This window comes from Nothoprocta perdicaria, unplaced genomic scaffold (assembly GCF_003342845.1).
Source record: "Nothoprocta perdicaria isolate Ctin4 unplaced genomic scaffold, notPer1 scaffold_83, whole genome shotgun sequence".
In the NCBI taxonomy this organism is placed as follows: domain Eukaryota; kingdom Metazoa; phylum Chordata; class Aves; order Tinamiformes; family Tinamidae; genus Nothoprocta; species Nothoprocta perdicaria.
The window spans coordinates 1,549,360-1,576,725 of NW_020456121.1; the positions used below are offsets into that span (position 1 = coordinate 1,549,360).

Below are 27,366 nucleotides of genomic sequence, written 5' to 3' on the forward strand. Positions count from 1 at the left end.
ATCGTTGGGGGGAAAAAAGTTGCTACTTGCAGAATGTGAAAATTGGGCTTACAAAACTTTTGAAAAGGCTTTGAAACCCCAAAACGTAGGATTTGCCTCCGTAGCTTAAAAAGTACAACTGATTCTAGCTATTTTAAGTTAAGAATCTTTTTTTTTCCCTTTAGTTATCCGGTGTCAGGTGATGTTTGTGGAGGCAGCCCATCACATTTCAGATGGTGACAAAAAAGAACAGGCAGTTTAATGCCACCAAACTAGGGGTGTGTTAAATCTCTCAAGTACGATAAGCTCAATGGGGTTGTCTATTTTTAACCTCCTGTTCTTTCCTTTTGGCAGAGTAATCRGTGTTAGCTGAGCTCTTTCACTGAATGAATTCAAGCAACCCTACTGTTGCTTTCTGAAATGAGCTGTGCATCTTGGAAGAGTATACCAAGACTTCTTTAATGTGTGAAGTCCTCGKCTGAAACACGATGTCAAATGAAAGCAGTTTAGAGCCAACGCTTTCTACGACAACAATCAGTTCAGTTGCTGTTCAGGCTGGGGATTCCTGTATAGTTATAGCTGTACTTAAGGTAAGGCAAGAATTGCTAACACTTTGTCCTTGGCTTGGTCCTTTTCTGCTACTCTGTGGTTATTACTCTGTTAAATGTTCTGCACAAATGAACAGCTATATAGCATAAATAATAAAGCATATATCTAATTAAGTAGTGTTTTTAAAGTATTTCTTATAAGTTAATGTTTGTTTCTGTTCCAAAATTCTCATTTGGAATAGAACAATTTGGCCAAAATACATAAGCTAGTTGAGGCAAGGAATTACTTTTGCTTAGTTTGAAAAGTAACAGCTGCAGAGTGCCATGAAAATATGTTGATAAGCATGAATRTTATCTTTTGAAGAATTTAAACCATAATTAAAATTATTTTTAACTGTATCTAGACTGTTATGTGGTCTTATTGATACAAACTTCACAAATACAGATTTTGGTGTGTCTCCTTTGGTCAATTTGCTGGGAAAAATCAGCTAAAACAGATGGTTATATTTTGAAGCCATGAGTTCGTATTCCCACGTGTTTTCAAAGGAGCACTTAATGCATCTATAGCTGTTCTCATGAGCACCTAGATGCCTGTTTGCGAACTGGAATATGCAYGTAGAGATTGCACAGAACTTGGGATGTGGAGTAAAGCCCAAGGTCCTCTAGGTACCCAACTGCAGTTGGAATTTATTGGCAGTCTGAGCCTTCATTCTCAAGGCAACTTGGAAAACGCTGAAGCCTAAGCCACTAGTCTGGCTGTAATGTGGCATAAGGTGATAATGTGTTAGTGCTGTCACCAAAGGTTTGGGTGGTCATTCAGAGTGGTGCCCTGTTACTCCAGCCCTGCCAGGGGAGTGCACTGTCCTCTCAGGTTTTGTCTTTCCTGGAAGAATTTGTCTGCATGAAGGGGTTAAAATTTGTTACAAGGAAGGTTAGATATTTGAGGGTGAAGGTGCTAAATTCTCCTGTGTGCCATGGGATCCAGCAATATCACTGCTTCATTCTCTGTCATTGTCCTTCATCAGTATAATACTTCTCAGACCATAGCAGTTTTGTAGCACAGACAGGATTAGGAGGTCCTGGAAGAGAACTGGATATGTATGGATGTATAACCTTAAAGCAAGAGTCTGAATAAAATAAATGAATATGAAGCCTATATTTTCTGAAATRCATATATATATATATTTTCTTATTACAGTGTGGAAAATGGGTGAATCTTCAACTGGCTGAATCAACACCAAATTTATTAGAAATTGGCAGCAATCAAGATGAGACTCGAAAACTATTGCAAGATCATGAACTCCTCCTGGCTAAACTTAAGGTAAGGCATCTGAAAAGGCCAAGCAGAAATATTGCAGTTCAGATGCAGCAGTACATGCCTGCAACAGTGACACAGGTACCTGGGCTTCCTGCCACATTCTCTTTGTTTAGGGGGTTTCACACAAATATATTCACTGACTCACGGAATGTTTGAGGTTGGAAGGGACCCCTAGAGATCATCTGGTCCCACTCCCCTGCTCAAGCAGGGACACCTAGAACATGTGGCACAGGGTTGCATTCATGAGGGTTTGGAATATCTCCGAAGAAGGAGATTCCATAACCTCTCTTGGGCAGCCTTCAATGAGATAGATCCAAGGTGAGTGTTTGCAYTGGAAAAATAAGCTTACCGGTAGTTTTGTTGTTTTTCTCCCTTATAGTGGCTCCCTTATAGTAGCACTTCAAAATTGCTACAGCAACTAGTCTTGAAATGCTATTACATGTACCATTTTTTCCTCCAGTGTTGTGAAAGATTTGTTTCATTTTGGTAATGGCTGTAAACACAAGCAATCTCTTCGTAATTGTGAAATAGATATTCTAGGCACGTTTTTTTCAAGTATTAATTGATGCAAGTTTGGGCAGAAATGACACTTTAGCAACATGTATTGCTTGTCTTCAGGAAGGAATATTTTAGTCCTGCAATAATGCTGAAACTACAGATGCAGCCTTCYGTGGAACGTATCAACAGTGACACTTTTAAAGAATAGAAAAGGAATACATTGTAATTCTAATCTTTAAAAGCAAAGAAAAAATCAAACTACATTTTAATAATGAATCATACCTTAAAATAGTAAATATTTATAATTAATGCTAATGTTTTTAATTGTTCCAATTGCTGCAAATTGTTCTATGGGAGATTGTGCAGGTACTACTGACAACAATGACGGTTAACAATGACAGTAAAAAATTAAGTATACTCATTAGAGTCCAACTTGAAACAAAAGTATTAAAACAGGGGGAAAAAAGTCTATTTTGGTGGATGAAATTCCTAGGTGCATCCACAAGCTCCATCCTATTCTTGTTTTATGATCTTGAAACTAAAAATAAAATGTCTTAGGTACTTCTCTTTTTGTTACAAATTATTTAAATAATAAGAAAATGAATAATCTAAAAGCATTTGATGGATCTAATTTAACTTTATATTTTTGAATTTCTGTTAGTCTAGCTGCATATTTTTCAAGGAACCTTTAGTTTTTCAGTTAGCAGTGTTTACTGCCCATTCTGCTAACAATAAAAATTAAAATAATAATCGCCAAYATTTTAAATACTATTGGTGAAACTACTACTTTTCACAGTGATTTGTAAGGCTTTCTAACTGTGATTGTATGAATCCAGGTGTCTGATCTTTATTCAGTTYCCCAAAGCATAGTAGATCTGATGAGAAAAACTTACTGTGCACTATCTGTTACAGGTTGATTATGGATGACAAACACCTTGTTTCATTATTGGTATAATTCTTGTTTGATAAAATGCACAGTCAATATGACTGTTCCTTCTTTATAATAAGCTGTTAACACTYGTCAGTAATTACTCAGCCCAGTGTTATTAAATCTAGTTATCAAAAGTTTTTACAAGTGTGATCCTCAGTTCTGGAAGTATTTATTATAATACTTTTTTCCACTTAGTATTTATTCATGCATTATGCATTTGCAKTGTGAAGATGGATGAAGTATAAGACCTCATAATGTTTCAATATTGAATGTTTTAATTATTTATCTGAGCATAAAAAAGGAATTAGAGATGTGGGCAGGAGAAGGCTCAAGGTACAAGGCAAAGTAGCAATTTTTAGATAGCATCTCTTCTTTCTTACCCTCTGTGAGCAACWTAATTTCATAAATTATAGCTGTAATGATTTTGTAGTGCAACATTGAGTCTATTTTGAATTGTTTTCCAATTTCTCATTTATTAAGAAATTTGTAAAATACATCATTTTTTCTGATACTAAGGTATTGATCCTGGATGCACTTAGACATGTTTGCTTATCTTTATTTTGCTAATTATTTTAATCAAATTTAAAATAAAGCTCATGTGCTGGACAGGCCAAAAAAAAAAAAAAAAAAAATCCAGAGCTGACAGATTAACATGACACTCCACAGTGGAAGAATTACATGTTTAATATTTCATACTTCATAGAGTCAATGCTGGAAAATCCTGTGCACTTACAAAAGATAATTTATGGAATATTTGACCATGCTGGCAGGTAGAAATATTCTGAGTCTTTAACTCACATTATATTGTAAATTCAGTGTGTTTTGATTATGTTTTTTATTTTTTTTCAGATATATTATTCTTATCCTACTACAAGTGTTGTAAATTGTAATTAATATTCATGTCACATTCTTTGCTCTTCTTTGTATGTTGAGGATTCACGGGTGTAAGGAAGGACAATTTGGCACAGCAAAGAATAATCAGTTTACGGTATTTTTGATGCTACAGGAAAAGGAATGTAATCCCACGCACTTCTCCAGCAGCTGCTGCTGACTCAGCAATGCTAACAGAAGTTTTAAATAAGGGGGGAAAAAAAAAGCTTAAAAAAACCCCATAAACTGATTTGGCATTTAGGTATGCTGATGATATTCTAATGCAAGAGGAAGATAGCTGTTAAATGCTAAAGCACAAAATTTTAGTATATTTTCTGCTTTTTATGATGTTATTTTGATATCTAAAATATCTGTATGTGTAAATCATTAGGATATTATGGAAAAAAAAGATATCCAAAATACTTTCCTTTAGATAAAAAGTATTTTGTTGTATTCGGTTACCAACTTATATTAGAGTGAGATATTAGAGTGAAGAAATAAGGGAAGATTAATTTCCCTGCACCCTTTAGAAACCATTTGTTATGCTTTGCAGTTCAAGTAGGCAGTCAAATATCGGGAGTTAGAGGGAGAAGAATAGATTGTTTACATAGGTAGACATATTCTGCAAAACTTGGTTTAAAAATAAAAAGGCTTTTTTTACCAGCCTTAGCTGTAGGAAGAACTTTGGAGCTATGCTTGTAAGCAGTGCCATTMATTTCATTTCAACTAATTAGTGACCAAATTTCAAACTAAAGATATGTGTGAATATTGCAATAGTAATGATGGGAAGCTCTTATAAAATTTTAATTATGCACAGTCATCACTTCAGTTAGCTCATGTGAACAATGTTGAATTGAAAGTAGTTAGGGACGCTGTAAGGATTGATTTAGTTTGAGAGATTTGTTAACTGTCCTCCTGAGAAATGGGGATTTGCTAGAATGGGAGGCCAGATTAAGTAACAGAAGAAAGCTTGATTTAACTAGAGATGGCTACAGTTACAATGCAGTAAAAGTAAATTTAGCATTAGGGATGCTTATTACTGGTACAGTAAATAAAGTGCTTGCAACATACAGTCATGTATAAGTGTAGGAGACAGATGTAGTCTGTTTTCAAAGAGAGTTCTGTTACCCATTTGCTAACTTACTTATTCCATGACAAGTACCAGGGAAGAACATCATTATACAAATATAATTTTTCTTTAAAAATTTGCATGAGCTCAGTTCATTAACTCTGACAATTATCAGTAGTTTTCTGAAACTGACTTTTAAATTTTATTAAACCATACAACCGAATAATCTCTGCAATATAAMATTATCATGAGCCTGTACACTTTAAGGGTTCTAACTGGTGCGTGTAACACTTGTCAATCACTTGCAACAGTGTTTGACTGCCTATCTATTGTATAGATAAGCACTACTGAATAAAAGATGATTGAAGGACTATGGTTTAGGTTCTCGAGACCAGCTGCTTTTTCTGACCTGATTCTTATCTCACTCTAGTGAGATGGAGATATAAGTGTGATGGAGATATAAAATTGTTTCTGTGAATATTCACATCAGAGTGATGGTATCTACCTCATGAAACTGATCTGAATTTTTCTTAGTTGACTGCATAGAGATAACTTAAAATAGTTTCCCTGCATTTTTTTAATGAATTAAGCCTTCATTGCTTATTATACCCTTTTCTCAGCGCTGTTTTTAGAGAAAAAATGATCAGCCCTTTTAGTTCTAAATATAATTTCTGTGTGGTCTGCAAGGTCTAGAGAAGAATGGAGAATGTGATTCTSGGCTTAAAACAATTGAGAATCAGTTTTCTGCTATCTGTTTTTCTCAGTTTGATATGCAGGAGAATTTCAAGTTTTCCTTTTTAGTTTTATTAGAGGCTGTGTCATGAGTATGAACTATGATAGATTTAATTTGCCTATTAATTTCTTTCTGCATTACACACTCATGTGATAATACCTGTAATAACAGAATGAAATGGCCATTTATTAACTCATGCTCATGATAAACACTCCAACTAGGAGGGAACAAAAATGAGAATAAATGTTAATCAAATGATCTGACATGCTGGAAATGTCCCAACAATTATCTTTCTCATGATGTTAGTAAAAGAAATGAAACACAGTAGAATGAATCTCCTGACAATATGAATATATGGGTGAATATGAATATTATGAATAAGTGGCCAACTTAAGCAAGGTTTCAGAACAGGAAGTGTTGCACAATCTTTGGGGTTTGTTTTGTTTATTTGTTTCTAGAGAATGCTTGCCTGTGTTCCAGTTACTCGTCTGGGTTGTATTGGAATTATCAAAGATTTATAYGACTTAACTGACAAACCTTTAGGGTTCTTTTGGGGGAATAATCTCATTATATTATGACATAAGAAAAGCAGATCTCAAATATTTTCATAACTAGCACTTATAGGAAGATTTTTCTTACAGTAGAGTTAAAAATACTTGAATCTGAATTTTAGARATAGAAGAGTAGATTTCCACAGTATTTATTTTCGAACACAATTGCATTTAAGTGTTGCAAGTGAGGAAGAAATTCAGATTCTTGCCGTGAAACATATATGAACAGCAACATTCATGTCATTGGGATTTGATTTGTTAGTTCTGTTGAAAAGATACATTGAGGAGGCCAGTATCAGTCAGCATGGTGTTATAAATTCTGTTTATAAAATTCTTTTTTCATTTTTTTTTCTTCTTGTCAGACTTTGGAAGATCAAGTGTGGAACCTGCTGGATGAAGCAGACAAGGCTGCAGAGGAGAACAAAGAACAGAGCCAGGTGTATGATGCTATGGCCAAGACCCTTGGGGCTGCATGGGATGCCCTCATCGTTATGCTAGAGAAGCGAAGGGCACTTCTGGAACTTACAGCAGTATTCTTCGAAAATGCTCTGGAGGTTTGTATTTAAAAGCAAATGATTATCAGTTTGGAAACGCCCTCCTCTTTCAAGAATTCTTTCTATCGTGTGTCCTATATTCTTTATATCCATTGCACTCTTAAAGTTTGGTTGTTTAAGAAGACAATTTCTAGATGTTTTTTATTTCCCCACTTTTCTGGGTAGTTGAAGATGAAATTGATCAAAAACATATAGACTTTTAGAAATATCTTACTAATGACACATCCAAAATCTGTGCTTGAAAGAAAAATGACAGTGAAAAATGGAACTGGACTAAAAAGCAAAGTATATAATTCAGTGACTCTGCACATTCTTCAGAACATCTTTCATTCCTTTTGATTTAAATTATTTGACACTGAAAGAGCTAAATTCTTAAAAGTATTTCCTAATGCTTATTATATACTCACCACTGAAAGTCTTGCAATGAAATATGCACAGCTGTTACAGTTATGCTTACAAACTCATTTTTAGTTTGACTTGCTAATCCTTTACTCAAGATCTCCATATACAGCCACGTGCAAGTGACAATTGTGCGAGCACAGTGACAGATTTCAGATTGTTGCTGTTACAAAGAAATGGAGAGATAGCAGTATCTCTTATCTTGACTCACAATAGGGAGCAAAAGCTGAGAGGGTTTCCACACTGCAGACTCGTGGTCACTCTGTCTAATCCCATTGCTTAGGTTCTCTCCGTGTTATTGGAGTTATGGAGGGGCTTTAGATTACAGAAGAAGGCAAAAGTAAATCCAAAAGTTGAAATTAAATAATGTTAAGTTTTCAAATTTTTATTTCGAAATCATACATCAAAGAGCAGGACTCAGTAACCCTGGAAAAAAAAAATGTTTTAGCAATTCTCCGAGCTTCTCTATTGATTTCTTTAATGTAATATCAAAATTACAGAAGCAACCATTCTAGTGTAAACTGTCCGAAGAGCTCTGAGGGAGGTGAAAGATCTTCAGATCAACAACCTGCTACAATGTACTATACAAAGAGATTGCTACAGATTTTACATAGGCATCACTGATATGCTGCATGCAATCAAAGTGCAATTGCAAAGAAAATCCTTAAGGGACTGCTTAAATTGTCCCTGAAACAAGCTCTTCATAGTAAAAAAAAAAAAAAAAAAAAAAAAAAAAAAACCCACAGCTGAGGCCAAGGCATAGATCATACCTGTTAGATGCAAAAAAGAATGCAATATTAACATAAATAGAAATTGTTTAATTTCATTTTTCTTTAATAGATAGCCTGTAGATAGCCTCTGAAAGGTAGCCTATGACTGCTAATCTGTTTTTAATWGTGATAGAGAACAAGCTTAATCTCAAGAATATTCTGTAATGAAACTCAAAACTCAAATCTCAAATGTTGACACACAGTGGATTTGTTTTATAGCCTACTTATCAAGAGGGAGAAAAATATGGAATAATAGAAAAAGCAATTAACTTTTCATCTTAATTTCACCCTACATTTCATCATCTTTGACTACCCTGAAATACAAGTGTAAACTACCTAGATTTCTTTGTGTTTGCAGTGAAGCAATAGAATTGATATATACCAGGCTAAATTGCATAAATTAGGTCTAAATTCTTAAAATGTTTAAATACCCTAACCCAAGATGATCAGCATTCCAGTAATCCTAATTGGCAARGCCCCTTTAAAGATGGAAACAAAATAATGAATTCCAGTCTTAGGGTTTCATCTAAACTTCTTCCAGCCAGGACCTGGTCTCTAAACAATGAAATTACTTAGAAAGAATGGGAAAGAGATGATAAAAACAACTAAAAGATCGATTTAACAAAAGGAATAATATATTGCTAGCTGAGATTGTTTCTTAGTTTAAATCTTTTTTAAAATGCATGAGTAATACAAGCAGTATTATGTATACTCAATATCTGACATCTTGAAGTTTGTGGCTTACCTTTTTATTCTATACTATCTAGTACTGGCTACAGAGTACTGACTGATACTCTCAATGATTTTTCACTATACCTTTCCCTGGGTAATATCCATTCTAAGGGCCAATATCAATTTGAAATCATACTCTGCTACCCTAAGGTAAGTCAGAAGTTTCAAGACATTTTAATTACTGTATAGTGGGACAGTCTTGGCAGTCTTTTGCTTATGCAGTCTCAGAAATGGATTACCAAATCTGCTCTACATCCGTGAAATGCAGCATGTTTCAATATTTAAAATATGCAACATCTGGAAAAATGAGCTGTAAAAAATAAGCTAACTTTAATCTTTATGACAGATATACTCCTGCTGACCTATAATCTATTAATATTTTCACCATAATATTAGTTTAAATTTGCTACTCATTGCTAATGTCACAAGACTACTTTGAAGACTATCTATGTCTGATGTTTCCTTCAACTATGTGGAATTTAATGTTTTAACATGAGAGAATTTCTGGGAGTGAGACCGACGTTAACAGTTCATTAATCTTCTTTTAAAATGAGTCTTCACAAAATTCATAGATTCTTCCGTAAGAATTGTCAATGGATTTGAAGACTGTGTAGAATTCACAAAGTGATAAACTGTAATTATAGAGTACAGCAATTGAATATGGATTCTCTCAGTCAAATGTGAACTTCAGAAGGACTGAAGAAACTCAGAGGATACAAAGTGTCTGTAGCTAGCAGTCACTAGAAATGCTTATCTATTTCTGAGAATTTAATTTTTTCATGAATTTTTTTCTTAAGTACATAGATTAATTTGGAGTTCTGTAAAAGAATTATGCTATGTTTCCTTCTGCCTTTTATTTTCATAATGTAGTTCGCTGTTAAAATTGACCAAGTTGAAGATTTCCTGAGAAATACCCAAGAGTTTGAAAATATTGATTCTTTGAGAGAACTCCTTTTGCAACAAGAGCATCATACGAAAGGTACAGACAATTCCATTCCTGGTAGTGTGCATAGGTATTTGAGTTTAAAACCTTTTAGAACAAATATGAAACTCTTCCAATAGGGAAAAGAAAATGCAATAATTGAATTCTGCAGCAGTGTATGTTGTGCTGGGCTTATATTCTGAGTTCAAAGCCATCTTGGTTCTGTGACCTCCTAAGAACCTAACGGGACTTTCAGTGCTGATTGGCAAGCAAGTTCTAAAACCATCTATATGCTCTGCTGGAAATTTCATGAAAGTCAGCACATAGCTAAATGAGCTAGCATTTTTCCATGGAAAATATTCCGTGCAAAAGCTTGCAATCAGCTCCAGTACCAATCCCTTTTAGAGTCCCACAGCTCCTTGAGAGTGGCCAAGGGATAAGCTTTGCCTTTGCTCTCCCATATTCAGGGATGAAGTTTGAGGAAAAGTGCTGAAGTGAGGATGGGAACTATGAGTTGTAGCTGGCAGCTGGAGAGCTTTGCAATCTAGTTGCATGTTTTCTGCATTCTCCCTCTGACTTTGAGGGGCTGGGCTGTGGTTTACATCCCTGTCAAGCTGTCATGTTTGTTCTAAGAGGTTCTGTAGCCACAGCCTTATGGCTCTGATAGGAAGGTGCCCTTTYCCCTTCCACCACAAATCTTCTGCACATAAGTTTGCTTAGATTCCTAGCTGTTGTTTCTCTTTGTTCCTTTATGAGAAGCATCTTCTGCCACATTATGGTATTCTTAATTAAGAAATGTCATAGGATATGACCTTTCTAGAAGTCTGTATTTATAATGTATGCAGGCAATGTACAAATATACATTAAGCTTGTGTATGTTAATAGGTATTATAGTTCTAAACATATATGAGCAATATTTAGAATATGCCACTGCATTTTAAATCACTTTTTGTCTTYCCGTGAAATTCTATCCTTACAGAGCTCTTGGAAAAGTCACTGGCCCTCTTAAACAAAAGTCAAGAACTAACTGAATTCATAGAAGAATTCAAATCTGAGGGGCCAAATGCAAATCCCGAACTGATTCAGGGAGCCCACAGCAGCTGCTTGAAAATTGACAGCCTCCTTGAACTGTTACAAGACAGGAGACGGCAACTGGACAGAGTTCTTAAACATCAGCGCCGGGGACTGGAGCAGCTTCTGCGTATTTGCCTGTGGCACCAACAAGAGAACCAGGTAAGATGCCCTCCTGCATCTTCTCCTTTGCACTCATTTGTCAAGGTTCAAATTGGATAACGTGGATGACAGAGGGAAATGCCGTTGGAGAAGCCACTGCRACATCAGACTCTGTTCTTGTTTTCTGTGAGAGACTCCGCCTTGCTGAAAGAAAAAGCTTCACTAATTTAATGCAAATATACAGAAAGTCTTGCAGCATTAGCGTTGTTGGATATAAAGTGTGCTTAGAGAAGGAGGAACCTATGCAAATTTAACTGACTTTGTCAGTTAAAAGACTCAAGTGGAGGGGGCTTTTTTTGTTTTTTTTTTTTCCAGTATCTTGTAAGTGGGCTATTTTTGGTACAGACCCCAGCAGTGCATTCCTGATTGTGATAACCCTGTAACTTTCATTTCAGGCTTCCAAAATAAATCTTCCCATTGTGTCAATGGAAAGTATTAATGAGCCTTAACTATTGTCTACTCACTAGCTTTGCCTGTGAGGTTAGTTGAATTGTGAAACACCTTATTCAGCAAGATGTATTCAGATTTTTTTTTTTAAGCTACGTAATAGCTTATATATACACTGACATAATTGTATATCAGTAACTTCACTAAGTTATTCAGGCCAGAGATGGAGATGTCCGTATTCTTTATTTCTGTATCATTGTAACATGTTCAGACTTAGCATCATGTGATTTTTAGGGAAAATGTGCAATATCATTATCCTGTTAATCATGCATTCATTTTTTTGTCAAGTTCTAACTTTTTTTTTCCCATAATCAAAACAACTGTATTAATTTAGGATATGATCACACTTCAGGAATAGTTTTGCCTTCTTTAGCTACATATATTCCAATATATGTTTATTTGGGCCATGATTCATTCTGCATTTCTTAATATTTAAGTAATACAAGAACAAACATTTAGGTAAAGGCATGAATAAGGAATGAAAAATAGTTTCCTTTGTACATGACGCTATTTTGTACGTGTATTAGAGACTGATCAGTCATTTCTCAAGTTCTGTGTTAATGATTGGGAAATTTGTTGTTTATCTAGGTAACATCTTGGTACAAGAAGAATATCAGAGATTATTTTCATGGGCAAAGCCTAGGCTTGTCTTTAATGGAAAATGAAGAGTTAATTCAAGAGCATAATGAAATGGAAACCAAAGTGAAAGTAAGAAATACGATAGTTGATCAGGGAAGCAACTGTAAAGCTGAATAACAGAGCAAACTCATGCATGTAATATACATGTATATAAGTAGATATGTGATGCATGTGCATATGCTTGTGAGAAGTTTTTCACTGTTACTGCCTTATTACACATGTGTGCACCCATATACACACAAATATTTTTTATAGCTTTCTCATTTAAAACTTTTGTAACTAGTGATGAGGCAATAGAAGAGTAGTCTGTTGTGTGTACTATACTGTGTGTACTGTGTAAACACAGTAATATACTTCCCCATGGCCTCTGAATGTCCATGAGCTGTTTGTAATGTCCTTCTRTGAGAAGGAGGGCAATCATAAGCAAGTCTTCACCCAATTTGGATTTTCTATATTACAACCTACAGCGGTGAAAATGTATCTTTTCAAGGAATGTTGCCTATGTACACTGTGAGGAGTGGTTTGAGGATGAGGTTAAGTTACTGTGATGTGCTGAATGAGCATAATGAGCTGTTCTGATGGCGAGGAAGATGCTRGAAAGTCATGGTGTTCTCAAGTCTCACACAAAGATCTTTGCATGTATTTGTTTGCATGTGTTGTTGCATTAAGATCTACATACCAAGTGATTTGGTTAAATTGCTCAGAGGTTAGCCTAATACCCATTTGCAGGTCTCACAAGAGATGGAAGAATGGCTTATCACATTCTCTCGTCAATATTATGGTTTGAAGTTCAGCTCGATGAGTGGAATGTGCARTGAATTGACAGAGGTGAAACCACTTAACATTATCAATGTTTTGTATGAGAATCGAGGTCAAACACAAAACCAACAATTCATACACAATTGAAATTGGAAAAACCTTCACCCACATGTAAGATTGAAGAATAGAGAGAGAAGAGACTGATTCCACAGAGGATGATTCTGTTGCTTTCTAAGCTTATGTTTAGGAAAAAGTGCTTCAGTGGAACCACCTGCTAGCACTGATGAACTGCTTTCTGTCACATTTCTGTGAATTGCTTGGTACAATTAAAAACAAACAAAAAACAAACAAACAAAAAAACCCTGCTAGCTCCACTTTGTGGCCAAGCAACTGCAGAGATGAGAATAGCATTCAAAATTGCCTGTTGTATGGTTTCTKCCACTTCTCAGAGCTACACAGGACTAGGGGCAGCTCTACCTTTAGTAAGGGCTAGTAACCTAMTGAGGAGTGCTTCTTCCCTGTGCTCTAGATGTGCATGCTTGCTCAAGCTGCAATAGCCGTGCCGGGTACTAATGTGACAGAGACTCAGTTGGTTCTACTGTGGTCTCAGTAGAGACGCCTGTCTTTGAGGAGACTGGCACTTATCGTTTATCAGATCTAGCAGATATCTTAAAGCCCTTTTTTTATAGCTAGAATGAACTGTTTTCAAACACCAGAAGGGACTACAGGCAACTTTATTTTATCTAATTAGTCATTTGTTTTATAATTCTCATTAATGTCTGTGTGTTTAACTGTCCAAATGTGAATAAAATCCCTATTAGGATCTGATTATAGGATGCCTTTGGTACCAGCTRTGCCAACTGCAAGTAGTGGAAGGTGATGACATTGTGCTGCTGACAGAATTGGATATCAGTGACTTAATTTGACACCCCTTGCTTACAAATAGACCTATTAAAGAATAGTACATGGAGAGTAATTCTGTGCTGTTTTCAATATAAATAAAGACAAATGAGCATAGCACAGCAGACTAATTAGTCCCAAAATCCTCTTTCTTGTTGAACATTACTTAGGGTAGAGATGTAATGTCAGAATTTTATTTATGAGGTATTATGCGTTAAAGAGTGCACAGCATGGTCTCACTTAATGAAAAATACAGGCTGAAGACTATTGCTTCCTGAATTTAGGAATGATCGTTTTAATTTTAAAGGAAATAACAAACTTTTTTTTTCACCCCTATAGATACTATTCAGTAGTAGGAAAAAAAACACTATCTCTTCATTGTGCCTAATATTTATCTCTTTCTATTTCATTGGGAAGCTGAAAGCTTCTTGTTCAAGGCCTCAGGTAATACTTATGTGAGGCATTTTGAGTGTTTTCCTTGGAGAAATGTGCAATTTCATTGTGGCTTTGGAATCTTCCAAAGCAGCACCAATTTCTGCAGCTTTGCATTTCTCCCAAATGCATTGGGCAGGATTTGGCCTGCAGGTGCTTGTTTATCAAAGAGCTGAATTTTAAATAGCTCTGAGAGTCCGTTTCAATGTACTTATTCTTCTTGAGCTTAGATGTTTTGGGCGCTGGGTAAGTTGGGCATTGTAGGAAGTCTGCTTCCTGCAAGGTGAACTTGCTTGAAACTGTTCAATGCAGACAAGGCACCTCCATGTAAATTTGTACTGATTCAGTTCGTTTTAAAGCGGGTCGATTTTAAAGTACCTGTCTCAATCAAGTGTCAATGTTTCCAGCTGTGTGGCTGGAAATTCAGCATATGATCACCCTTTAAAACCACCTCTCCTATCCGTCGCAGGAATGGAATTCCACTGTGGAGCTACTGAAGGCTGAAGGATTTAAGATCTTGCTCTGGGAGGACTCTGTAGACAAAGAACATCTGAAACTTTCAAATCAGAAGATYGGTCTGCTGCAGGAAGAGGTGTGCTGCCACATGGAAGAAAGGAAGGCYCTGCTCCAAGAGGCCAATGTCTTTTTTAATGTTGCTAATAAGGTCGGTAACAAGCCAAGCTTGTGATAGTGCACTGCTAATACAACTGTTACTTTGGTTTTAAAGATTGTTATACATGGGATTATGCAAATAGAATTTGTCAGAACTGTTTTGGAATGCATAGTTCTTAACCTGATTAGCCTTACTGAGATCTGCCTCAAAATTATATTAAATGGCAAGTGTATATTTTCAAAATATGTTTTTTAAAAAAAATGTGTATATGGAGAAGAGCATTCAGCTTTCAAAATAAGGATTATAACACAGGATCACAGGCTTTGTCATAACAATGTAATGCTGTATAAGTAAAGATACAGCAGTTGCTCTAAAATACCAAACTGTTATAAGCTAGAAGGGACACCAGAAGCAGTGCCTCTACCTGCAGTGTACTTCATGGGTATAATTAGGAATCACACATAAGAGAAACAAAGACAATACATAATCCTACATATGGCCCTTGTTATATGTTACATGGCTTAGATGTGATACAATGGAAAAAAGGCAATTTTTTTTTTTTAAAAAGCACAAAACTAGGTCACTGCAAAAGTGATGAATGAAGACTCTGAATTTTGAGGATGTTTTTAACTTCTGGAGGCTATGATGAGGTCAGCAAGGGAGTGTTTAGGCAATAATTYCCATTACTGGAGTGCTTGTATGGAGATTCGATGATTCAGGTTCCAAAATCAGGTTCCTGGAACTCTCACGGGAATTTTTTTGAACCATGGAGAAATGAGTTGTTGGAGCAGTTTATCACATTTCTACTAGACATTTTGTGACTGTAAACTGAATTTTATTCTTTGTTTAAACCTAGAAGTAATTCAGGAATTGTGTAGCTTATCCTTGTGACAAAAGTAGTTTCTGGTATTACATCCTAGTATTACAACTGTCAATTTGTTGAAGGAAATTGATTTGTGCTAGAGCAGATGAATTAAGCAAAGAATCTTTTTTTTTATTTGTCTTTCATGTCAGTAGAAAATGTGTGTTAGGTTTTTCTAAATATGTCAGAATGCTATCAGAACTGAGATCTRTTTTTGTTAGAAATGGTTTCTCTGTGTCCTTGTCTTGATTTGGGAGTTTGAAGCTTGTGAAACATGAGGTCTTTAGTCAGCAGTACTGAGCAGCTGTATGTTGCATTAAAACTAAAGAAAAGAGAAGTTCCTGAGCTTTTTGGAAACACTAAACTCTTAAATTGCCCAAACACAAAGTTGCCATTTAGAGAATCTTTAAGAGCTGGTCATATCCAATTACGTTTGAGCAACTCTCCTGATAACTCAAATGTTCTGAAGGAACAATTTGAAGACTTTGCCTGCGCTAATTTGTATTTTGAGCAGCAGGTGGGGCTGTAATCACATGTTTCCTTGATATTTTTAACTTATATTTTAACTTATAACAAATACTTAGTATTGAAATTATTTACACACCTTTGAAGTTCTAGGTATCTCTTTTGTTTCAACGAGTCTGATCTTTATGGACTATTTATAACAAAAGAAGCCCAAGAACGGCAGGTGAATTCAGTGCTAGGTTTGTGGATGGTGAGCTCCTTACTAGATCAGAAGCAGCTGCACTCACATAGGTCTACTGCTTTGGCAGCAGAGGTAGCAACTTTTCAGAATACAGCAAAAGCTTGAGAACATTTTCTTAAATATCTTTAAGTAAATAAGTAAGATTTTATTGAGTTCAGTATATTTGCAGATTCATGTCCTGAGTTAGCTGTGGAGCATCTTGTGCTTTAGTCTCTCAGGTGCWTCAAAATAGGAGGTCTGATTTGGAGCCTTTTCAAATGTAATAAAGATTTTTTTTTCTAAATCTATGTTCTAAATGAAAAATATAGGCTATTGGATATCTCCTACAAGAGAAAAGCAGCCAAAGGGATTGTAGAGGTCTCCATTTTAAGCTAAAAAATGAAAGCTTTCTTTTTGACATATTTGTATGTTGTCTAAAACAGAAATCTCTTCTTTTGCTCATAACGACTTTTAYCATTTAATGACAACATAAAACACTGTAAAAGTTTTGCTACAGGAGTCATACTGTAATTATTTATTGTCAAATCCATAATTTAAKTTTTTTGCTGCACCTTATTTTGTCAGATGTGTAGATAGATACGTATTTGATGTATTTAAAACATTAAAAAGAGGGGTAAAATTAAGAGTGTACTCCACAAACCCTAGAGGTTACCCTAGTAACATGCCTTCAGTTATATTCCTTGTGTTATTTTGCTTTCACTTCAGTTTCCAACTGGCCTGACTATTGCTGAAAAAGAGAGTAATTTTAAATTCTAAGATTTTTAAGGATTTTGCATGCTCATATTCATACTAAATTCTGTGGAACTATTGCTATTTTATTTTCTGTGATCTGTAAAGTCAGTATCATACACTKATTTAATATACTGCTGTTCGTTTCAGAAGAAATAGGCAATACTAATTATCGATTGATCATCTGTTTTATGTAAAAGTTCATACATATGTACATATTTTAAATAGAAATACTGACAGCAGATGCTTTTCTTTTGCAGGCCCTTGGTGCTCTTGAAGATATAGAGAATTACCTTAAAATCGTTAATTCGGAAGGTTTGAGTTTGCCTATTTTGGCAATGAAGCATGAAGAATTACAGGAAGAAATTAAAGAGTGTGCAGCCAGAGCCTTGCAAAAGGGACAAACCTTAGTTAATAAAGCAGAATCTCACAGGTATTCCCTCTATTTTTTTCAAATCTACTCCCATTTTTCTGTATCTGTCAGTTGCTTTATAGTAGTGCTGGCTAGAACCAGGCTGCATTTACAGCCGATGTAGTTATCTATATAGGTGGAGGCCAAACTGACCTCAAAATCACATTTCAGCCATATTTATTTTCTTACATCTCAGTGGAACTTTTCATACAAGCAGAATCTCTTTCCTTTGACAAGTCCTATGGTGGTTAGAAGATAAGTATCAAATAGTGGGATCAAAATATTGGGGCAGTAAATGAAAAGTAATGTCAATAGCTATGAATACTCCTTACTGCCCTTAAGACCTTTTTGAAACATATCATTGTAATAGATGCTGTGATTTGCTGCAAGATAAAAGATATACCTATTAAGCCAAATGCAGAAAATAGAGAAATTGCTCCACTTCTCAGTATCTTTAGTTCATGAACTTCGTTCTTCCACGCATTTTGCTAATATTAGTAGTGAAATGCTTTGCAGATGTGATTGTTATTGATATAAAACATGGCCCAGTTTAAAATCTGTCCTACTAGTTTAATATATTCTAATTTCCGAAAAGGAGTATATATGTGTTTTGAAAGGGAGAAGAGAGAGTCATCTTTGTGCAGTATAAACCGGTATTCCGTCCTTAAACACTGACCACTATTTAGCTCAGTGGTGAGCCCACACAGGACAGGAGAATTAGTATGAACAACTGAGGGCCAAAGGAGGAGAGAGATTCTGATAGGAAGCAGGACTTTTATGAAGATTAAATACTRATTACTCTTTTAATTCCCATAATGCACAAGTCAGAACTGCCCCTTGCCAACTTTTCATTTACTTTACACATCAAGACTGGAAAGCCTGTRGGAGATTAGCAGTCATCACTTGAAGACAGTGAAGAGTGTGGATCTGAAAAACTTTACATGCTACTTTTCAAAAAGCTGCTTTGCTATAACACAGAAAAGAAAATATTATCTGACAACAAGATACATAGCTGTTAAGTGTTTGCCATCTGGTAGGATTCTCAATCCAGATGGCAGCCAGTACAAATTCATGTGGAATTTGCGAATAGCTTTGAGATCTCCCTGAAGGAGAAGCTAAAGCCCAGTTGTTTTAGAACTTCATCATTTACAACAGAGGAAATGGCATCACACAAGTATCCTCTGCTACTTACCTGACTCTGCTGGTTTTAAGAAAGGTGGATAACACCTTGTTCGTTTTGATGGAATTATGCTCTCCATTGCATAGTTTCCTCCAAATGAGGTACTAGAAAATGAATTTCAATGCAATATCAAAGGGACCATGTGTGGTCCCTGTTTAACTGCACTGAAAGAAGACTGAGTACTTGAGCATTAAGAGGAGAATTAAACTGTAAATGGTTTCTGCATTCACATGGTTTTGTTACCATTTTCAGAATACACAAAAATGACCCAGGCAATTTATATGCATATGCTCCTGAATGGCTTATGATCTATAAATGTAATACTGCCAGCCCTTACAGAGGCTAAGAATATGTTTAAGGCTTGTGTCACTGAATAAAGTAGCATTATTGTAAATCAGACTTACAGTAGAAATAAGACATTGCAGTCTTACTATATTAAAAGGTAAGAATAAGCCCAAATGCCAGTAATTTACACATGGAAGAGGAGTAGATTATGGAAAAGCCACAGAGGCAGTTATTACAGAAAAATACTGGCAAACTTGATTTTTGAGTTTCATAATATTAAGTTAAATCTAGCTAGTAATGCAGGAGTGCAGCAAAAATATATATTTGGTAAATTAAAAAAAAAATCAAAATCAAAAGAAAAAATTATTTTAAAACTGGAAACAAGATGTATTTCTACTCTCTTTAGGGGCTTTCCATTTATGACTTTTTTCTTCTGACAATATGAATAAAGCCATATGAAGTTATTTGTGAAATAAGATCCATCTTGGTGAATCAGTTTCTGGCATGTAAATCTAATTTATGCACTGGCAGTAAATGATTAATTTGGAAGTATCRTTGTACTGTTCTCCTCAGCTTTGGATGCATTAAATTCGATGATTTAAAGGGTTACAGTTTAAAGTTCTCGATAAGCTCCTTGTGACAGAAATCAACAGAAGGATTTTTCTTTTAATCATTATTCTCTTGATTGTTCTGCAAGCYTTGTGAATACTAATAGTTGCACCTTTCATTTTTAGCTCTTGGGTAAAGGGAATTCAGAAGGTGAYAGAGTGTATTCAGAAAAAAGTACATCAACTAATTGGGCAGTGTCCAAATTATAAAGAACTTACTTTGAAGAAACAACAATTGACTGCATCACTTGAAGATCATCTAAATAAGGTATACCATAAAATATCTTCTTGTTAAAGTATTCATGAACAGTTCATTGTGCTTCTGTAATTTAGTTGTGTTGAATATTAAACTTGACTTGGATAATTCCAAATAACATATTGGCTTGTTAGCACACATGATTGTATTAGGAATGCTGAATGCTGTTACAGGCACCAGTGAATCCAAAGCTATTCTGAAAAATGCAGCTGTTTCCATGAGAACATTATACCAGCAATCTTTAATAAAGCATGGATTTGTTTAGATAATGAGCTTTTATAATTTGTTCTCTGTTGGAAAAGAAGCAAAGCAGCAAGCAATCAGGACCGTGACTTGAATACAGGCTTTCTGTATTCTTCCTATGACTTCAATTTCATTTTCCTGGAGCTTAAAAAGAAAAAAAAAAMCAAAAAACCAACAGTGGCAAAATTGACAAATTGAGATTTAATAAGAATGGTGACAGTAGACCACAGCCAATTTTCAGTAATGCTGAAGCAGAGTGTGTCTTGTTCACTGTAATTGCCTTAGCTCTTTCAGGGATTTGTTAGTGCATAGACAGCCCTCTTGATGCTGCTGAATGTTCTCTACTGCTGCTGACCTTTTTAATGATTTATCAACGATGAAATGGACACAGGGCTTCAAAACAACGTGCCTTGTGTATATTCAAATTCAAATGCGATATAATCTTTATAACAAGGTTCAGAGGAAGGAAATCCCAAAGTACAGACTGAAAAAAAGTAGATCAAATTTAATGACTGAATRATTAGGTCTGATATTTCACAGCAGGTGAGTAATGTTTGTAATGAACTATTCAGAGTTATTCTACTGCAGTTCTACCAAGCAAGGCAGTTAATATTGCAACCTTCTGCTAAAGTAGGACATTTTCCAAGTATTGGATGATAAATTCAACTTCTTGGAGCTTCATTTAATAAAGATTGAGCCTCAATAGGTAGACAGTTGTTTAATAATCATTTATTATACATTTGTGATGTTTATTATCTGTCATTGTTCTTCACAACCTGTTCTGTTATCATTATCTGATATATCTGTATATCTTGTAGAAAATTGTGTTGTYTACTTATATCTGCACAAAATGAGTTTTTTGGCTCGTGAGAAAATCTTTAAATGGATCTGTTGGAAAAAAAATCTGTATGGTCTTTTTGTAAAATGGAGCATAATGAAAGTATTTATGCCAGGATTATAATACAGTAAGGGCTTACTGAAAGAAAGCTAGAAGAGTTAGGTAGGAAGAAAAGCAGTTGATAAAATATGAGCAAACCAGAGTTTTTCCTTCAAATTCTGTCCAAGTCTGTTAGATTTGTAATAGTAGATTTTTTTTCCCTTGATATTATAATTTAACCAATAGTTTAATTATATGAAGTACATAATATAAACACCAACCATCAGTTGGGTTTCTTTGCTCTAAACTAACRTTTTTATGCTATATGCTTAAGTAAATTAGCTATATAATTTGCCTAACTATATAAATGTTTTCGATTAAAGGTATCACAATCAATTAAAATAATCAGACCAATAATTTTTACTGGTATGGAGATTGGTTCTTATTTGTCCGAGTCTGAAAGAGTATTGAACAAACATATTGAACTGGCTCATCAAACAAAGGTAAAGAAGAGAATATGTTAATATGTTGAATATTTTTAGAAATAAATGTATATTATGTATATTTCTAAACAAGATGAGAAGCTGGAGGTTTCTTATGTATTCTTGGAAAGAAAATAGACCTTATTTTRTTTAAATCTGTAGTTAAAGAATGAAAGCACAGAAAGCACTGCATGTCAGTCCTCCTTATATGTTTGGTTGTGTCACTGCCTCTGTCTTGTGTTACTACAGCAAGATGCTGCTGTCAAACTTGAAATGTCTGTTAAAAGAAATACCTAAGCATATATCTTGCCTTCTGAAATGATTTCTTGACCTTGGCAACTTTTTCATGTTTAATTCRAGTCCATATACTTTGGGCTAGGTTGGATGTCATTCTTTACTTATGTGCACTTCCGAACAAATAGTTTCTAAAAGTCTCTTTCAGCATAAAAATTGAAATTTGCATTCAAGCAAGGAGAAAGTATATATGCTTTGTGTGTGTTAAGTATGATGCTTAACAGGAAAAGTAGCTGCAACTAAAAAGAACAGTACTTGTACAAAACTATGGTTAAAGAAAGTGAYTCTGAAAACCAGAATCCCCCCTGGATCATGGAGAATGGTTGCAATTCTTGATGCATCTGCACAGTCGTCTTAGCATTTGATGCAGTAACAAACATAGTCCATTTGATTCCCACTGGACTTGGGAGATTTGCTGCATGCAAGAGTATAGGTTTGGGCTGGTTTGTGTCAGTCGATTATAGTTGGGAAGCAATCCTAACTATAGGTAGGATTAGCTATAGTTAGGAAGCAAGGATTCAGAAGTGGAACCAAGAGTCATATGCCAAAGTCAGAAATCACAGACAGGCGGCCTGCCTCAAGCACTGGAACAGCTACAGAAGGAGCCTTGTGAGAATCCAGAGATTCTAGAATCATGCACTGAAGTGGACATTTAGAAGTGGTTCAAGAAAATTGTGTATTGGACACAAACAGCTACGGGGGATATAGATTCAGAGACTCAGTTCAAAAAATTGGGCTATGCATATGATTGTCATCTATTTATCAGTTTGGGCTACCAGTGTGCACACGTGAGAAACATTTCTGTTGTTTTTGATTCTTTATATTGTGATGTGGCTTGCTTAGTATGTTCATTCAAAATTACTGTTTTAACGTCACTGATTGTTCCTGGTGTCAAAAGGTTACGTGAAAAAAATGGTTGATTTCTGCATGTAATAGTGTGAACTGCTCTTCAACTAAGTAATTGAATTATACATAAATATATATACATACTACTAATGAAAATTAATCATGAGCAATCAATTTTCACAAGTTTTTTTCAGTTGTTTTACATATTGTCCTTCCCTTGTTTCCTCAAAGGAAGCTTCACGTGAACTGGAAGCAGCTGAGAAAGTCATAAAAGWTTTGGAAGAATTTGAACCTGTGAAAGTGGCAGCATTTTCTAGCAAAGCTGACATTTTAAATGAAGAATTGAAAAAAATTAAAAGAAATATTAGTTCAAAACTAGAAATTCTTGAAACTTATGTGCCCTTCTTAAAGTCGACAATGGAGGTATGCTTAATTCTCTGGCTTTGCTGTGAAATCTTACAAATACCTTTACGGGTACTTTTATCTAATAAGATAAACTGTATAAACTATAGCTGCGGCACCACTGCAAATCTTTGTAATCTGTTTTAAAGGAGATCTATTTTCTCAGAGCAGGGTACCCTGACTATTGAAATGGCATCAATCTAATGATTAGTTTATTTAAAGATTTTCTACTGATCTAAATCTCTATTGTAGAAAGTATTATGATTGAGTTATTACTGTCTTTCTCTATCCCTCCCTTTTCCATTATATACATAATATAAATGTTCACATGTATGTACTCTGAGTCAGTAAATTTACTGATTTTACTTCATTTATTTAACTATYTCTTATAATGTTAACGTAGTGTGTAGATATTTATCGACATATAATCTTGCACTGCTTCAACTGAAGTGCAAATGTGACGGAAGTTTAAAATAAGCATAAACCAGCCCTTGGTGATATGATCTGTGTGATTAATTTTGGTATGCTACACATTTGAAGATATTTAAGATAACAGTGTTGGTGCTTTTTGTGTATTTAGGAAGAAATTAAAGATGGAATTGAATCTTTTAGATAAAATGAGCCWTTGATTTTAACTAGTAGTGTGCGTATAAAATGCAAAAAGACTGGATCTACTTCTGAGTGTTGTTAATTTTAGTTGCATATTAAACATAAATGAAAGTCATTTCATTGATACAGTGGTATATAATATTCATATAATGATATATGRCATAAATTGAACAACTGCCAACTATCTGCCTGCCATCCACAGGTTTACAGATATAGATCACATTTTTTATTAGCTAATTTATGTATATATTTCGGCTATATATTTTTTTAAGCGGTGGAAAATGCCTAGTGCTCGATATTAGTGTATCTATATAGCCACTAATTATAACAACTCAAATTTTGATTTTAGAYGTGTATTTTGTGTTTTTCCACAGGTGAATGACCATATTCAAAATCTGAAGGAGCTGTATAAATCAGAAGTCCTACAAGCAAACAGTGAGGTTGAAAATAAATCTGCAATTGAGTCAGCTAATAATCAGTGGCAAAAGGCTATAAAGAACATTTTTTCCACTCAAGATATGGGTCAGAGTTTTCTTAATTTAGTAAATATGGTGAGACTGGTTCATGACATTACCATCTTTAATAAAAATGATTGTTAGAATTGCAAACAAACAAAAAAAAACCCCCAAAACAACCCCCCCACACACCTTTAAATTCATACTTAAATCATGGCAGATGATTTAATGTAGAAGGCATGATTATCCAGCTGTTRTTTCTATTTTCTAGAGCAGGTTAGACAGATTAAGCAGATGAAAAGATGTGGTGATGAGTATGTGGGATGGTAACCAGCAGTAGCATGCCAGATAAGCTGGAAAACAAACCCCAGAAGAATGGGGAGGACTCCTGGGGTTGGTGAGCTGAAGTGTTTGCTGGCTCAGCTGGATACAGCCAGGCACAGATAAACTAATGAGACTTAAGCTGAGCTGAGTGTGTCTGAATACGCAGTTACCCTTCATTCACTTACAGTGCAAACATACCTTTTAAAAGATTGATTTATCYGTAGCCAGAGGTGTGTTGCCAGCATATTTTCTGCTGCTGTGTTCTCATGATATATTTAGATGCAACTTTGAAGTATCTGGGAAGACAGAGACACTAATAATTTACTAATAGATGCTAGTAATTGACACACACCTTTCCTTAACGGAAAACATTGTGAAATGGGAAAAGCTTAGAGAGAATTAACAGATTTTTGTAAGAAGTTTCTTAGCTGAATTCTGGCAAAGAGAGAGGGGGAAAAAATATTCAAATGCTGACCACAGTATCCTTCCTTCTATGCTGCCTTGTTTTTCAGAGGAGCAGTCTTGTCTTCTCCCTCTTTACTTTCCACTGATAGTCCCCCACCAAAATACATACTTCTGTACATTCAAAAATTAYGTTTTTTCTTTTWGTGATTTTTTGTTTTAATGAAGTGTTAGCAATTTTTGTGTTTTAAGCATGAACATTAATCGTAGTTTCAGTATACACATTAGATTAAAAAAAAAWWARGRAAAAMMAAARGRAAARGRAAAAARACCACCTACTATATTTAAAAGCATGTAAGCTCCAAGGAATTTTCAAATAAACTAGAACAGTTTGATAGTTTTTATTAAGTTTCCTTAAATTTTACTTTTAGTATTATGGACATTGTCCTTATATTTTTATGAAAATTTGTGAAAGAGTCATGTTTCATTAGTTGTTTGTTTACCAGGTAAATAAGAGTTTAATATTAGAAGTAGAAAAATCTGTACGAGTAACAGAGGACATCATTAATAATCTCAGTAAAGAAAAGAAAGAGCTGACTGATCTTTGGGCAGTCTGCAATTATAAAGTTAATGAAGTAAAACTCATCAAACAGCAGCCCTGGATATTTAAAGAGCAACTCAAAAAGGTAAGTAGAATACTTATGAAGAAAATAACTTCTGGATTATTATTTGTTTGCATATGACTCTCATCAAATACTACCGATCTCATATAAGAAAATGAGATTATCTGTAAAACCCTTCTCCATAGTCTATTTTACCATTATGATTRTCATTAAGAAATATTATGAATCTTTCATTTTTTTTGTCCTTATTGAAATGAATGCAAATAATGATTTGAAATGTTCATATACAGATCTACCATAGCAGCACTGCTACTCGTGTGTGTGTGTGTTTGGTTTGCATATTTTTAATGCCATTTTGCAGTTGCTCAGTAGTTACTAAACTAAAGGATGCTTTATTATTGCAACTCCCAAAATGTTGAACCATGTCATCAGGAAAGAGAATTTAAGCCTTCATGTCACGGGGTTCCTTAAAAGCAGTGCTAGCTAGTCTAGCAACGGAACCAGAGGTCCTTGGCTACAGTGTACATGTAGTGCAATTTATTTTTGTCACACAGTGTCTTCCAAGGATTGTGATTAAATGATAGAGTCCTCRTGTCTTGATGTCTGAATCAATTTTGCATGCTGTTATAAGGATCTCTAATTAACCATGATAATGTCAGAGGATTTGAGACAGAGGTTTATAGTTTAGAAAAAAAAAAGTAGCGGGGGAGCATAATGAAAGATAGTATCATCTTAAGAATCCCTYATTTGTGTAGTAGTACTCTCACTTAATGTGAAATCTACCGTCAGCATGAGAGTATCTGGTTTGGGRGAGGTTTTTGTTAAGAGTTTAGACTTGGATTTAATTTTTTTATTTTCTACAGATGGAAAAACTGAAATGTTTCCCTATCTTTTAGACTACCCATGGGTTAGAGATTGTTCAAGATGCATTCAGACTTGCAGCAATAGTTGACCTTGGAAGTGACCTTCATAGTATTTTGGAACTACAAAAAACTCTTAACCAAACGAAACCACAGTTTCAGGTGAGAAACTGAGTGAAGTCCACAACAGAGCAAAAGCTTTTTTGGTGCTGATTCACATTCACATTTACCTTATACAGAGTGTCTGAGATTACAGTGATTTATATTTTTTATATTTATATCTTACATGTTTTTACATTACTTTTCTGAAAGGAAGGTTAGTGTACGTTATAAGGGAAGGGAGAGAGAATTTACCTGCAGCATCCAGAGAATGTCTTGTGCGACGTCAGCTGCAAATTAAGATGATAAACAAGCACAGGAGGAGGGAAAAAGTGAGTAAAAGGAAGAGCACCAGCACTCATGGTTTGGAGTTGCAGGCCTGCTGTGGGGCTGGGATAGGTCATACCGAGCTACTACTGCTTCTGAATGCTGTTTCTGGTTTGTAGCGAGCTGGTCATTCACGTGCTCGTGGTCTATATTTCCCCTAAGAGTCAGAGTGTGGCTCTTATGTTTTGATTCAAGACTTTTCCTAGGTTCAGTTTCATGTCTAGAGGAAAAAAAAAAAAAAAAAAAAAAACTGTAGAGTAATAAAAGGAGTGTGACGTTTATTTTTCTCTGAGGCAATTCACCATGTTGTTACGTTGTTTTTTCATTAAACGTAAAGGAAGTCTTGTAAATAAGAGTAAATTATGCTGCTCTTTTGCTAGCAACTGAATGCTGAGCTTGAATACATGGTAAAATTATTAGAATTACTGAGCCAAGAAGGATCTTCTAGCAAAGAGAATTCTGAGAGAATAAGTGAGCTGATTCATCTCCAGCAAACGATAAAGGACACAATGAGGGAATATGATGACGTCTTCAGCAAGTCAGTCCAATTTCATCGTGTTAAAAAAGAAGTGAGTATAAACTTTTAAA

At 35.0% G+C, this 27,366-nt stretch overlaps 1 protein-coding gene across 1 annotated transcript in view; it reads left to right on the forward strand.

Moving 5' to 3' along the window:
• The first annotated feature begins 338 nt into the window (after positions 1-338).
• Positions 339-27,366, forward strand: part of CCDC141 (coiled-coil domain containing 141) — a 53,182-nt gene continuing 26,154 nt past the window's right edge. Inside the window, exons 1-15 of the mRNA XM_026052110.1 lie at positions 339-569; positions 1,726-1,848; positions 6,860-7,051; positions 9,823-9,931; positions 10,854-11,107; positions 12,143-12,262; positions 14,754-14,948; positions 17,455-17,627; positions 19,806-19,947; positions 21,439-21,558; positions 22,909-23,100; positions 24,063-24,239; positions 25,376-25,555; positions 26,389-26,514; positions 27,159-27,347. Coding sequence (XP_025907895.1) covers positions 468-569; positions 1,726-1,848; positions 6,860-7,051; positions 9,823-9,931; positions 10,854-11,107; positions 12,143-12,262; positions 14,754-14,948; positions 17,455-17,627; positions 19,806-19,947; positions 21,439-21,558; positions 22,909-23,100; positions 24,063-24,239; positions 25,376-25,555; positions 26,389-26,514; positions 27,159-27,347 — 2,394 coding nt within the window. The 5' untranslated portion in view covers positions 339-467. The remainder of the gene's footprint in view (positions 570-1,725; positions 1,849-6,859; positions 7,052-9,822; positions 9,932-10,853; positions 11,108-12,142; positions 12,263-14,753; positions 14,949-17,454; positions 17,628-19,805; positions 19,948-21,438; positions 21,559-22,908; positions 23,101-24,062; positions 24,240-25,375; positions 25,556-26,388; positions 26,515-27,158; positions 27,348-27,366) is intronic.